This window comes from Staurois parvus, unplaced genomic scaffold (assembly GCF_062004578.1).
Source record: "Staurois parvus isolate SC_StPar_1 unplaced genomic scaffold, SC_StPar_1.0 ptg000287l, whole genome shotgun sequence".
NCBI classification, from domain to species: Eukaryota; Metazoa; Chordata; class Amphibia; order Anura; family Ranidae; genus Staurois; species Staurois parvus.
In genome coordinates, this window is record NW_028318083.1 from 9,039,648 (window position 1) to 9,053,139 (window position 13,492).

Here is a 13,492-nt window from a genome sequence, read left to right on the forward strand (position 1 = left end):
GAATATAATCATAAATAAAATGTTCATTTTAATATTTTGTTGAAAATCCTTTACTGGCAATGACTGCCTGAAGTCTGGAACCCATGGACATTACCAAAGACTGTGTTTCCTCCTTTCTGATGCTTTGCCAGGCTCTATCTGCAGCTGTCTTCAGTTGTTCTTTGTTTGTGGGTCTATCTGCCCTTAGTTTTGCCTTCAGCAAGTGAAATGCTTGCTCAGTTGGGTTGAGATCAGGTGATTGACTCGGCCATTGTAGAATATTCAACTTCTTTTCCTTCATAAACCTCCTGGGTTGCTTTTGTATTTGTAGTGTGTTTTGGATCATTGTCCATCATTGTCCAATCAACTTTGCTACATTTGGCTGAATCTGGGCTGACAGTATATCTCTAAACACTGCAGAATTCAACCAGCTGCTTCTGTCTTCTGTCTCATCAGCAATAAACACCAATGACCCAGTGCCACTGGAAGCCATGCATGCGCATGCCATCACAGTGTCCACCATGTTTTACAGATGACGTTGTGTGCTTTTGGATCATGAGCTGTTACAAGCCTTCTCCACACTTTTTTCTTCCCATCATTATGGTACAGATTAATCTTAGTTTCATCCGTCCAAAGAATGCTTTTCCAGAACTGGTCTGGCTTTTTTAGATGTTTTTTGGCAAAGTCTAACCTGGCTTTTCTATTCTTCAGGCTTATGAATGGTTTGCACCTTGTGGTGAACCCTTTGTATTTGCTCTTGTGAAGTCTTCTCTTGAGTGTAGACTTTGACAATGATCTGCCCACCTCCTGGAGAGTGTCCTTCACTTGTCTGGATGTTGTGAATGGCTTTTTCTTTACCATAGAGAGGATCCTGCAATCATCCACCACTGTTGTTTTTCGTGGACGTCCATGCCTTTTTTATGTTACTGAGCTCACCAGTGCATTCTTCTTTCCTCAGAATGTACCAAACTGTTGATTTTGGCCACTCCTAATGTTGCTGCTATCTCTCTGATGGGTTTGTTTAGTCTTTGAAGCCTTACAGTGGCCTGTTTCACTTGCATGGACAGCTCCTTTGAACGCATGATGTAGGTTTACAGTAATAGATTCCAAATGCAAATACCACACTTAGAATCAACTCCAGACCTTTTACCTGCTTAATTGATGAAGAAATAACAAAGGAATAGCCCACACCTGGCCATGAAACAGCTTTTTATTCAATTGTCTAATTACTTTTGGTCCCTTGAAAAGGGGGGGATGGCTACTCTTAAGAGCAGTAATTCCTAAACCCTTCCTCCAATTTGGATGTATATACCCTCAAATTAAACCTGAGAGTGTGCACTTTCAGCTCATATTCATTATATAACTATAGCTTGAATATGTTTTGGTAAATACATGAAAAAAAATTGTGCCTGTGTCCAAATATATATGGACCTAACTGTATACACTGCTCAAAAAAATTAAAGGAACACTTATTAATCAAAGTTTAGCATCAAGTCAATTAAACTCCTGGAATATTGATCTGGTCAGTTAAGTAGCAGATGGGTTTCTTAATCAGTTTCAGTTGCTTTGGTGTTAATGAAATTAACAGGTGCATTAGATGGGCAACTATGAGACTACCCCCAAAACAAGAATGGTTTTACAGGTAGACGCCACTGACATTTTTTTCCCTACTTATCTTTTCTGGCCGTTTTTTACTAGTTTTTCATTTGGCTAGAGTTAGTGACACTACTGGTAGCATGAGGCATTACCTGGACCCTACAGAGGTTCCACAGGCAGTCCAATTCCTCCAGGATGGCACATCAATATGTGCCATTGCCAGAAAGTTTGCTCTGTCTCCTAGCACAGTCTCAAGAGCATGAGGAGATTTCAGGAGACAGGCAGTTACTCTAGGAGAGGTGGACAGGGCCGTAGAAGGTCCTTAACCCATCAGCAGGGACAGTATCTACTCCTTTGTGCAAGGAGGAACAGGATGAGCATTGCCAGAGCCCTACAAAATTACCTCCAGCAGGCCACTGGTGTGAATGTCTCTGACCAAACAATCAGAAATAGATTTCATGAGGGTGGCCTGAAGGCCTGATGCCCTCTAGTAGGTCCTGTGCTCACTGCCCAGCACCATTGAGCTCAATTGGCATTTGCCATTGAACACCAGAATTGGCAGGTCTGCCACTGGCGCCCTGTGCTTTTCACAGATGAGAGAAGATTCACCCTGAGCACATATGACAGACATGAAAGGGTCTGGAGAAGTCGTAGAGAACGTTATGCTGCCTGTGACATCGTTCAGCATGACCGTTTTGGTGGTGGGTCAGTGATGGTCTGGGGAGGCATATCCATGGAGGGACGCACAGACCTCTACAGGCTAGACAATGGCACCCTGACTGCCATTAGGTGTCGGGATGAAATCCTTGGACCCATTGTCAGACCCTACGCTGGTGCAGTGGGTCCTGGATTCCTTCTGGTGCATAACAATGCCTGGCCTCATGTGGCGAGAGTATGCAGGCAGTTCCTGGAGGATGAAGGAATTGATACCATTGAATGCCCCCCCACGCTCACCTGATCTAAATCCAATAGAACACCTCTGAAATATCATGTTTCGGTCCATCCGACACCGCCAGGTTGCACCTCAGACTGTCCAGGAGCTCATTGATGACCTGGTCCAGATCTGGGGGGAAATACCCCAGGACACCATCCGTCGTCTCATTAGGAGCATGCGACGTTGTTAGGCATGCATACAAGCACGTGGGGGCCATACAAACTACTGAGCACCATGTTGAGTCGCTGCAATGAAATTTCACCAAAATGGACTAGTCTGCTGTATAATTTTTTCACTTTGATTTTCAGGGTGTCATTGAATTCCGTCCTCTGTAGGTTAATAATTTTCATTTCAATCAAACGATGGGGCAGCCTTACATTCCTAACACATTAACCGGTCCATATCGGTATAGATATCTAGCAAGGTATTTTTCCTTTTTGAGATCTGATGTGTTTTCAAAGTGTTCCCTTTAATTTTTTGTGAGCAGTGTATTTGGTATATAAGGCTGCCTTTCCCTATGTAAAGGTGTTTCTAAAGAAAAGAAAAAGCACAAAAAGACTATATATTCCTATTAACTGAACATGTGCATATGTGTGTGTGTATGTATGTACTTTTTAGATAATATATATATAAAAATACATACATCCCAACCCCGGCACCATCTGCCTGGAGTTTGCATGTTCTCCCTGTGACTGCGTGGGTCTCCTCTGGGTACTACTGTTTCCTCCCACACTCCAAAGATAGGCTGGTAGGTTAATTGGCTCCTGCATAAATTGGCCCTAGTATGTATATGTATGAATGTGAGAGTTAGGTACTTTAGATTGTACGCCCCTTGAGGGTTAGGGACTGATGTGAATGTACAATATATATGTGTAAAGCGCTGCATAAATTGACGGCGCTATATAAGAACCTGAAATAAATAAATAATACATATATATGATCAGGATGATCCTTTTTTTTTTTTCTTTTCTTTTTTTAATATAGTACTACATAGCATTTATCTCTGCACGGAGAAGAAGTGTTCTGGGTACCATATTATACAAAATGAGAGTTGCTGTTAAAAGATGCAGTTTGATGGACTATGGCAAAGACAAGTGGTATCTTTGGCATTAGTGTTTTTTGACACTTGTGCAGATCTGTTTTGGTCCTCTAGTTTACAACACATGTAGTTGCAGAGCAGCCATCCCTGGGGACTCTGACTCCCTTTGGATCTCAGTGTACACATAAAAACACTGCACTATATTTTTCTGTAGCCAAGGTACTGGTACACATGCAAGCAAAATACACATCTGTTTGTTTAAGAAAACATTGTATATAATACAAGTAAGCTGTAATGGCAAAAAAACAGAGGCTGCCCAGCTGTCATGCTATCATGTTCCAATATAGTAGTATTCAGATAAGGACTGTTGGGTTTTTTTTCTCTTGACTTACCAGATCTGCTTACTTTTCAGTACAGAAAGTATTGAATATTGTGGGTTAGTGTAACAGCCAGTCAAATAGTATTTCAGATATAAATCAGCAGTTTATTGATTTATTCCAGGTATTTATATAGCGTCAACAATTTACTCAGCACTTTATATGTATTGTATGCACATATCAATCCCTACCCAAAAGTAGCTTACAATCTGAGTTTCCTATCTCACATGCATACACTAAATCCAGGTACACAAATTCCAAAACTTGGCTGGTTCAGCAGGAAACGTCTGACTTTCAGTACATGTGTACCGCTGTCTGTTCAACAGAAGCCACTTTAATGATGGGCTTCCATCAAACAGGCATGCTGGAAAACCAGCATTTAAACAACTTCTGCAGCCAATGGCTGCAAGCGCTGATCAGTGTATTCTTTTTGGGGGGTGGAGGGGGGTCTACTTGTCAGAATACAATAGCTAAGCAGGAGAGATCTCTGCATGTGTAGCGCTGTCTGTTCAACAGAACCCACTCTAACGATGTGCTTCCGTCAAACAGGCATGCTGGAAAACTAGCATTTGATCAGCTCCTGCAGCCAATGGCTGCTACCGCTGATCAGTGTATTCTTCTGGGGGGGGGGGGGGTGTCTACCTGTTAGAATACAATAGCTCAGCAGGAGAGATCTCTGCATCAACATTGCTTGTGTTGATGCTGGGATCTGTAGGGTTTCTGGGTTTTTTTGTTCAACCCGCTGGTTGAACAAAAAAAACTGTGTGTATGTGTGTACCTGGCTATACTAGGGCCAATTTATTTAACAGCATGTCTTTGGATTGTGGAAGGAAACCGCGGTACTTGGAATAAACCCACTCAAGCACAGGGAAAATTGCAAACTACAGGCAGGTTATTGGGATTTGAGCCAGTGACCCAAGTTTTGCAAGGCAGAAATGCTAACCGCTAATCCACTGTGCTGCCTGTGTCAGGCCCAGTGTGTCTTTTATGCCAGGGTTACTTTCAGTTCTGGCTATTATTTTTCTTATGGTGTTATTTAGAGGGAACCATGCAGTGTGATAGTCTATGATAAGGAAATATTCAGTTCTGTAATAGAAAAAAGATCAAACTATATCTAGAACACACATTTAGTTTTAATATAATATAGTTTCTTGAGTGATTAGAGTTCTTTCCTTCCTACTAAAGAAATTGGCCTTTCCCCCTCCCATTAAAAAAGTGCACCTGCTGGTGAATTCTAGTATTGCAGAACAACCTTAAAGTGGTTCTGAAGGTTTCTTACCTTCATGCATTCTATGGCTCAGACACCGCAGCGGGAGCCATTGAGGAGGGGGTGGGCCCGAACCGCTCTCTGTGTGTCCTATAGGCTCGAGAGCAATCACGCAACCAGAGCAAGCAGTTTGTTTTGGGGACACGCAGCAGGGGGGAGAAGCCAAGAGTGCCAGCGGGGCCCTAAGAAGAATTTTTTAAAAATTGCAACCAAACTTTTTTTGCTCTCTTCTGGACCCTCCAACAGAGCAAAATCTTTGTTAGTTTTCATTGTTTATGAGGGGGTTGGGCGGCTGTGTTTGCCACAATTAACCCTGTCTGTTCTGTACAGACAGATCTTCCTTATCAATTGTAATTATATTTGAACACCACCTGTCCTAACAAAGGGTAAAAGGTGTAGAGGCTTGGCTTCTTGCATTATGGTAATGAGGATACACTTGGGACAGGCTCAATCTAACTTTGTTTAAAAAGAAAAAAAAAAAAACCTTGCCGTCAGCCATGACAATTCCTCCTGAGAAACATGTAAAAGATAAGAAATATTTGCATATATTTTAGGCATGCGTTGTGAATAGGAACACACAACAAACATATAGTGGGATTTTCTCAAATTTGACTGCAAAAGTGGAACAACACTGTAAAGCTGAAATCCAGGCCAAGCAAAAAATCATCTGAAAATAAAAGGCATGTGCATTTTTTCCATGAGTCCTTGTGTCGTTTGGGTATTTCTTCCAAATCTGTTCAGTAAGTCACCCTTCTGCACTTTTCCCCAGTGCAGGTGTTTGTTGTAATAAAACTGGTCACTTCTGTTATCTCTCTCTATGTAGTGTGACTGGTTTTATATCCACTCCCCCTGTAATTTTCTGCAATCCACTTATTCTGGAGAGACCTTCTGGATCCCACCTACAGCTTTCCACTGCGTATAAGCTGTGTGCAGCACAGTGATGTTGTCAATGCTACTTTTACAAGGTGCTGTCAGGGTATGCAAAGGCATTTGTTACACACAAACTTTAATATATATCCTTTGAAGGTACTGAAGAATATATGAAAAGCTGAACTCAGGGTGCAAAACCATGGTGCAATCCTTTTATGATGTGGAATTACATGGTGCAATCCTTTTATGATGTGGAATTACATGGTACAATCCTTTTATGATGTGGAATTACATGGTACAATCCTTTATGATGTGGAATTACATGGTACAATCCTTTTTGTTGTGAAATTACATGGTGCAATCCTTTATGATGTGGGCAGCATAGTGGCTAAATGGTTAGCACTTCCACCTGTCAGTACTAGGGTCATTGGTTCGAATCCCAATCACAGCACCACCTGCCTGGTGTTTGCATGTTCTCCCTCTGCCTGCGCGGGTTTCCTCCGGGTACTCCAGTTTCCTCCCACAGTCCAAAGACATGCTGGTAGGTGAATTGATTCCTGTCCAAATTGGCCCTAGTATGTGTATGTATGACTATAAGTTAGTGACCTTAGATTGTACACCCCTTGAGGGTTAGGGACTGATATGTAAAGCACTGCGTAAATTGACGGCGCTATATAAGTACCTGAAATAAATAAATGATGTGGAATTACATGGTACAATCCTATTATGATGTGGAATTAAAGGTTGGCTGCAGGTGACTTTCCCTCATGCTATTACTGTACTCGTAGTTTTTAATGCCACATCTTCATTATGACATTACTGTGAGTATTGAAATGGAACACATTGCTAAAAAGACAGCAGTATTGTAGAGTGAACTTGTGCTAATGATTTCCAGCAATAAATGCTTCTGTTTTAATCCTTTTGCAGCCCAACAATATAACAGTGCAGTATCAACACTCTCCCAGGAGCCTATGGATCATGGTTGTAATGGTCAGCCAGGAAATCCCTGGAACAACTTGCCATCCATTTGTGCCAGTGAATCTATAAGTTCTCGTAAGTAGATACAGTACATAGAACTAGGAAAAACATAGGAATAACATTATTTAGCTTTTTATATGGAGTTTAGCCCAAAATAATAGGTATGAATGAAAACATTTTGACTGTATATTGGCCTAAAACTGAAGGGCCGCCTGTCAGTTGCATTATAGAATTATACCTTGTAGAATTGGAACAATTACACTTTTTTTTTTTTTTTCTTCACATTTTTCAATCTTCAGAGAAAATACAGGGTACCCAACTTTCTACGTGGCTGCCCAACATCGCAGCTAGCAAGGAGAAGACTGCTTTCATAGCTTCTGTCTCCAACTCTCTGCACTTGCCCAATGCAACTACCTGCAAAAAGAATGCAGATGGATGTGGGGCCAACATTCCTCATGTCTTCTTTAAAGCCTAAGTGCAGCCAAAATCACAAACGGAAACATCAGCACAAGGAACATAACTTTAAAGTCAATAGGATGTGTCCTTTGTGCTGATGCCTCTTCTCTTAGTAAAAATCTTCCTCTAAGCCGGCCACCACCCACTCTTGCTCCTGTAATCATCTGTCGCGGCAGGGGTTAATACAACTAATGGACTGTCACAGGCTTTCATCAAGAGAACTCGACTATGCCCGCCCTTTCTGCCTAGCGGCTGCATTTATTGAAGCCGTACTACAGCTTATATGAATGAAACGGGGTCCATGAATGGAAAAGGGGCAGATCTATAAATCATCTGCCTGTCCTCCATTCTTAGATTGCTTTCCATTCGTAGAGCCTGTAGTACAGCTTGTATGAATGGAGCAGCTAGGCAGAAAAGGCTGTCTTGATGAGAGCCTGTGACAGTCTATTAGTTGTATTAACCCCCACTGCACTGGTAGATTGCAGAGGGGTGGGGGGTTCAGGACAGAGAGTTTCATTAACAGAAGAGGCATCTGCACAAGGGATACTTCCTACTGACTGTAAGTTATGTCCCTTGTGCTGATTTTTCTGCACTTAAGGTTATAATTACATGGTAATTATGAGCCTTTTCCAGCACTAAGAAGCCTATAAATTACAGGACAGTATTGTTTTTGTCATCGACAGCACATCACAGATACTGTAAGATTAAACTGAGTGCACAGAAATATGAATGTATAAAACAAACTACTAGCGTTAGTTCATTAGCAGTTTGAGCTTCTTACAATCTAGAAAATATTGTTATAGTTACCACATTATAATGCTTCGCAAAGTTTCAGTTTAAAAACTGAAGAAGATAAAATATAGTATGTGAATAAGTAAAAGGTTTTCCACTTTCATACCAAAATGTGCTATCAGTTACTGGTCTGCATATTATTGACTATTTTTTTTTTCTTTTATTATTTTAAGCTGCCTCTGACCCTTCTATCGCTCAGCAGAGCAGTGAGAAAGACCCAGCTACTGATTCAGACAGCACACCAGATATACTTCACTACCCTCAAGATAGGTCTATGCATCACTCCCCTGAAAGCCAGGATGAGATCCCTCCACTGAAGCTTTCTAAACTACCATCCGAACAGGCAGAGCCTGATGCAAAAACCTCTTCAAGCACAAATCAGATGGGAGCTCCACAATCTAATTCTGTTCTTCCCTCTAGTCAGGGGACACTTTCAGACTGTAGCCCAAGCTTGCTTAGATTGATCCCTCTTGTCCATGATTCCTCAAGTCAGATACACACTTCTCCACAAAGAAAAGTAGCCTTGGAAAGTAAACTTCCAATAAGTCCCATTTTATCTCATTCAGAGAGCAAACATGATTCCAAAATTATTAGAGCAATTTTCCCAGAAAACATTAAGAGGAACAAGGAAACCTGTCATAGCCCCAGACAGTGGAAGGCAGTGAAGAGGAAGCAAGCTCCAGAAGATCTAGATACCATACTCTCTGCCCAAGCTCAACGGGCACTTGTACATACAGAAAGACTAGATTGTGCAGCTGCTGTGATTTGTTCTCAGTCTACTGCAAACAATGGAAGCCAGACTGAGACTGACAGCAATGCTGAAGAAAGAAGCAAAGCAGTTAATGGCTCCTATATGGATCAAAAGCAAACAAGCAGAGAACAGTTAAATAAAACAGCTAGCACTGAAACTGCAGTAGCATCTGGAACAGCTCCACTCAAAAACAAAACACTACCTAATAAATCCTGTCTAGAATTTGTGACTAAACCAAAAAAGAAGGTTGCAGAATACTCTGAGAATGAATTGCCAGCAGCAGAGTTGTCAACAAAAAGCAGAACTGGCCATAAAGATCCTTGCAGTGTATCTCAAGGACAGACCTCTACCTTGCAATTACCTGTTTTAGAAATGAAGAAGACTAAAATGGTGAGGAATGCTGTTATTTTTTTCTGCAAACCACTACAATCATCATATTTTGTACCAAATGTCCTAACACTCTTTTTTATAGTTAAAGAACAACACAATTGATATTGGTCTGATGAAAACTTTACTTTCTTGTTCACTGAGAAACACAAAAAGTCTTTAACATTCAGGCTATACTGCTGCTTACAGGGGCATTGGACACTGGCAAACAAAAATTGTAGGCAAGCCCAGAATAACTGCTAGAATTGTGTCTCTTTGATTGCAGCTTTCTAGCCTGGGTTTTAGAGTACTGCATCCATACTCCGGGTTCTGTGTGGGGTGCTTTCCAGACTCCTTTCTGGTAACAGCTAGCTGTGGAACGCTTTCCATGTCTAGAGTTGCTGGCATTGCCTCAGCCCTCGTCCTGTCTCTGAAGGCTCATGTAGTGAGTAGCCTGGTTAGGGCAGGACACAGGGCACCAATTTTCCCATTCGTGCCAGTTTTGGTGTGTTAATGCCATGGAATTAAGTGCTGATGTCATCCAGTGGGTGGAGTGTGCACACTGCATGCTCTTTCCCGCCATAAATCATAAAGGAAGGATATCCTGCTGTTGCTCCTGCTTGCAAAGAGCCATGTGTCTTTTCAATTTTTAATCCATTCCTGCTGCCCACAAGGAATTTGGTCTCCTTGGCCCATCCAACCCTTACCTGCTACCAGCCGTCAGGGTTTCATGAATATTTTATTTATTTCAGGTACTTATATAGCGCCATCAATTTACGCAGTGCTTTACATATATATTATACATTCATATCAGTCCCTAACCCTCAAGGGGCGTACAATCTAAAGTCCCTAACTCACATTCATACATACACATACTAGGGACAGGATCCAATTCACCTACCAGCATGTCTTTGGAGTGTGGAAGGAAACCGGAGTACCCGGAGGAAACCCACGCACGCAGAGGGAGAACATGCAAACTCTAGGCATTTGGTGCCGTGGTTGGGATTCGAACCAACGACCCTAGTACTGCCAGGCGGAAGTGCTAACCATTTAGCCACTGTGCTGCCCTATATATGAATATCTGAGGCCTTGCTTCTTATTCTGAGCCTATATGTTGCCTTACCACCATCTCTAGAGAGGATGGAGGGAACAGTCAGTCCCACTGTACCGGGTGACCGTAGCTCACACTCTAACAGCTTCTGTGCTTCTTACAGCACACTTACTGACAGTGCCAACGTCTGCAGCCTGGAATCATATTATTCTCTGCTCTTAAGCCTGGTACACAAAGGTAGACTTTTTTTTTTGTTCAACCCACAGGGCTGAATGGAAGAAGAAAAAAAACTGAGGAGCTTGGTGTACTAACTATTCATTATTAGTACAGCGATCTTTCCACAGATTGTTGTGTTAAGACAGCCGTTGGCTGCGTGTGCTAATTGGATGCTCATCAGCTGCTTGTTTTCCAGCATGCCCATTTAACAGAAGCTGGACAGGCTGCTATACACACTGGCTGAATGTCAGCCGATTTCTGTTGAATCGGCCGATATTCGGTGCGTGTGTACCAGCCTTCAGAGTCTGTCTAGTACTTGGAGTCCTCTTTGGCTTCATCGGGTGTGGCTTGATATTCTCACCTTTCCACTGAGGTTTTTACAATGATCATGAAAGAATTTTACACAAATTACCCATTTACTGGCTGCCTCTGATCTCAGAGGCCACAAGCACACTATCGTGTCCTCTTTTGCAGATTCTGTATTTGATTTGCCCACAGCCTTAGCAGCTTCTGAGCCTTCAGCTGCAGAGACTGATTCTGAGTCGGGCCAGTCCTTTGTTACATTTGCAGGGGTAAGCTACTCAGTCAATCTGTTACAGATATTACTTCCAATTTAAGGAGATCATGTCAGCACTGACGCAGTTCACACCACTTTGAAACTAGAGGATTAGCCTGTTGTTTCTAGCAGTGCTGTTTCCAGTCTTGGGCTGTTAAACATTCCTAAGGCCACAAAGACTTTCCCAATTCACCCACTTTTCCAACTGTTTTCTATTGAAATTGGAAGCATTCTAATAAGTTGTTTACTCCTCCTAAGCACTTCTTATCCTTGTATTATTTTAGTGAGGATTTTGTAAAAAAGAGGTCTATTCCCACTGTGGATCTGGGAGTTTCCTGCCTTAACAATGCACTTACTATTCTTGTAGAGAACATGCCTGTCTATAAGCATCCAACTATTACATGATTAAAAACCCTTTCTATAGTCCTGTTCCTGGTGATTGGTCCTGCCCTTCATCCAATTCTGGCTGTGACCATACTTTGCCAAATGTTATATGAATGGTCAGAATCCCTCAAAAAGAGATTTAGCCACTACTGCAGTTGATCCCTCTTTTGTAGAAAGTATGGGGCAGATGGCTGTAGTGACAGTTTGCTGGAATCTTTCATCTCATTTCTCGCATGTTTCTCATGTTGGTACATATGCATAGGGCAGTTTGGCTAAAGAGCTGGGCTGCGGAGCCCCTGTGTAAAAAGCATTTTATTTGCATGGCTTTCAAGGTAGAGTTGACCAGATCATGATGACAACATCAAGAATGCCACTGGTGGCATGAGTACCCATCATCCATAGTAGAAACAGCCTGAGGGTCAGAGTGCAAAGTTTTCTCCTGTCCTGGGTAGAACATAGTTTTCCAGCTTTGTCAAGCATGTATTTTTCAGATGTCAAATAGTCAGTTAGAAGATAGACTTCTCAAACAACCCAACTGGACCTAGGTGAGTGGTTCCTGCACTCAGGGGTGTTCAGGACCTGTGTTGCAGGTGTAGTATGCTGGACATTGACCTCTAGGTTCCATGACAAACTGGATAGGCTTGCCTCCAGGTACAGGGATCCTCTAACAGAAGCAGTAGATACTCTGGTGGTTCAGTTGGATCAGTATTCCATGATTTATGCCTTTCCTCCTGCTCACCTGGATCAAGATGGTGGGCCTTCCAGTGATCCTCATTGCTCCAGATTGGCCCAGCTGGACAGGGTACTTTGACCTGGTAAGACATCTGGTGGATGCTCCATGGGCTCTGCCAAATCGTCAGGACCTTCTGTCCCAAAGACTGATTTGTCATCATACTCCATGGTCTCTGGCTTTAATGTTATGGCTGTTGAGGCTCAATAAACACCAATGACCCAGTGCCACTAGAAGCCATGCATGCCCATGTCATCACATTGCCTCCACCATGTTTTACAGATGACGTTGTGTACTTTGGATCATGAGCTGTTCCAAGCCTTCTCCACATTTTTTTTTCCCGTCATTCTGGTACAGATTAAACTTAGTTTCATCCGTCCAAAGAATGCTTTTCCAGAACTGGTCTGTTCTTTTTAGTTGTTTTTTGGCAAAGTCTAATCTGACTTTTCTGGTATTCATGCTTATGAATGGTTTGCACCTTGTGGTGAACCCTCTGTATTTGCTCTTGTGAAGTCTTCTCTTGATTGTAGACTTTGACAATGATATGCCCACCTCCTGGAGAGTGTCCTTCACTTGTCTGGATGTTGTGAATGGCTTTTTCTTTACCATAGATAGGATCCTGCAATCATCCACCACTGTTGTTTTCCATGGACGTCAATGCTTTTTTATGTTGCTGAGCTCACCAGTGCATTCTTCTTTCCTCAGAATGCACCAAACTGTTGATTTGGCCACTCCTAGTGTTGCTGCTATCTCTCTGATGGGTTTGTTTAGTTTTTTGAAGCCTTACAGTGGCCTGTTACACTTGTATAGACAGCTCCTTTGAATCATGATGTAGGGTCACAGCAATAGATTACAAATGCAAATACCACAGTTCGAATCAACTCCAGACCTTTTACCTGCTTAATTGATGAAGAAATAATGAAAGAGTAGCCCACACCTGGCCATGAAACAGCTTTTGATTCAATTATCCAATTACTTTTGGTCCCTTGAAAAAGGGGGGGTGGCTTCTCTTAAGAGCAGTAATTCCTAAACCCTTCCTCCAATTTTGATGTACATACCCTCAAATTAAACCTGAGAGTCTGCACTTCCAGCCCATATCCATTATATAACTATGTTCTGGTAAATACCTGAAAAATCTAAAATTGTGTAT

The 13,492-nt window shown here is 42.1% G+C and overlaps 1 protein-coding gene across 2 annotated transcripts in view; it reads left to right on the plus strand.

Annotated features, from left to right (window-relative positions):
* Positions 1-13,492, plus strand: part of ACD (ACD shelterin complex subunit and telomerase recruitment factor) — a 55,946-nt gene that overhangs the window by 35,045 nt on the left and 7,409 nt on the right. For both annotated transcript variants that reach the window (XM_089682216.1, XM_089682215.1), the window contains 2 exons: positions 6,990-7,115; positions 8,462-9,429. In XM_089682216.1, the coding sequence (XP_089538342.1) occupies positions 6,990-7,115; positions 8,462-9,429 (1,094 nt within the window). The remainder of the gene's footprint in view (positions 1-6,989; positions 7,116-8,461; positions 9,430-13,492) is intronic.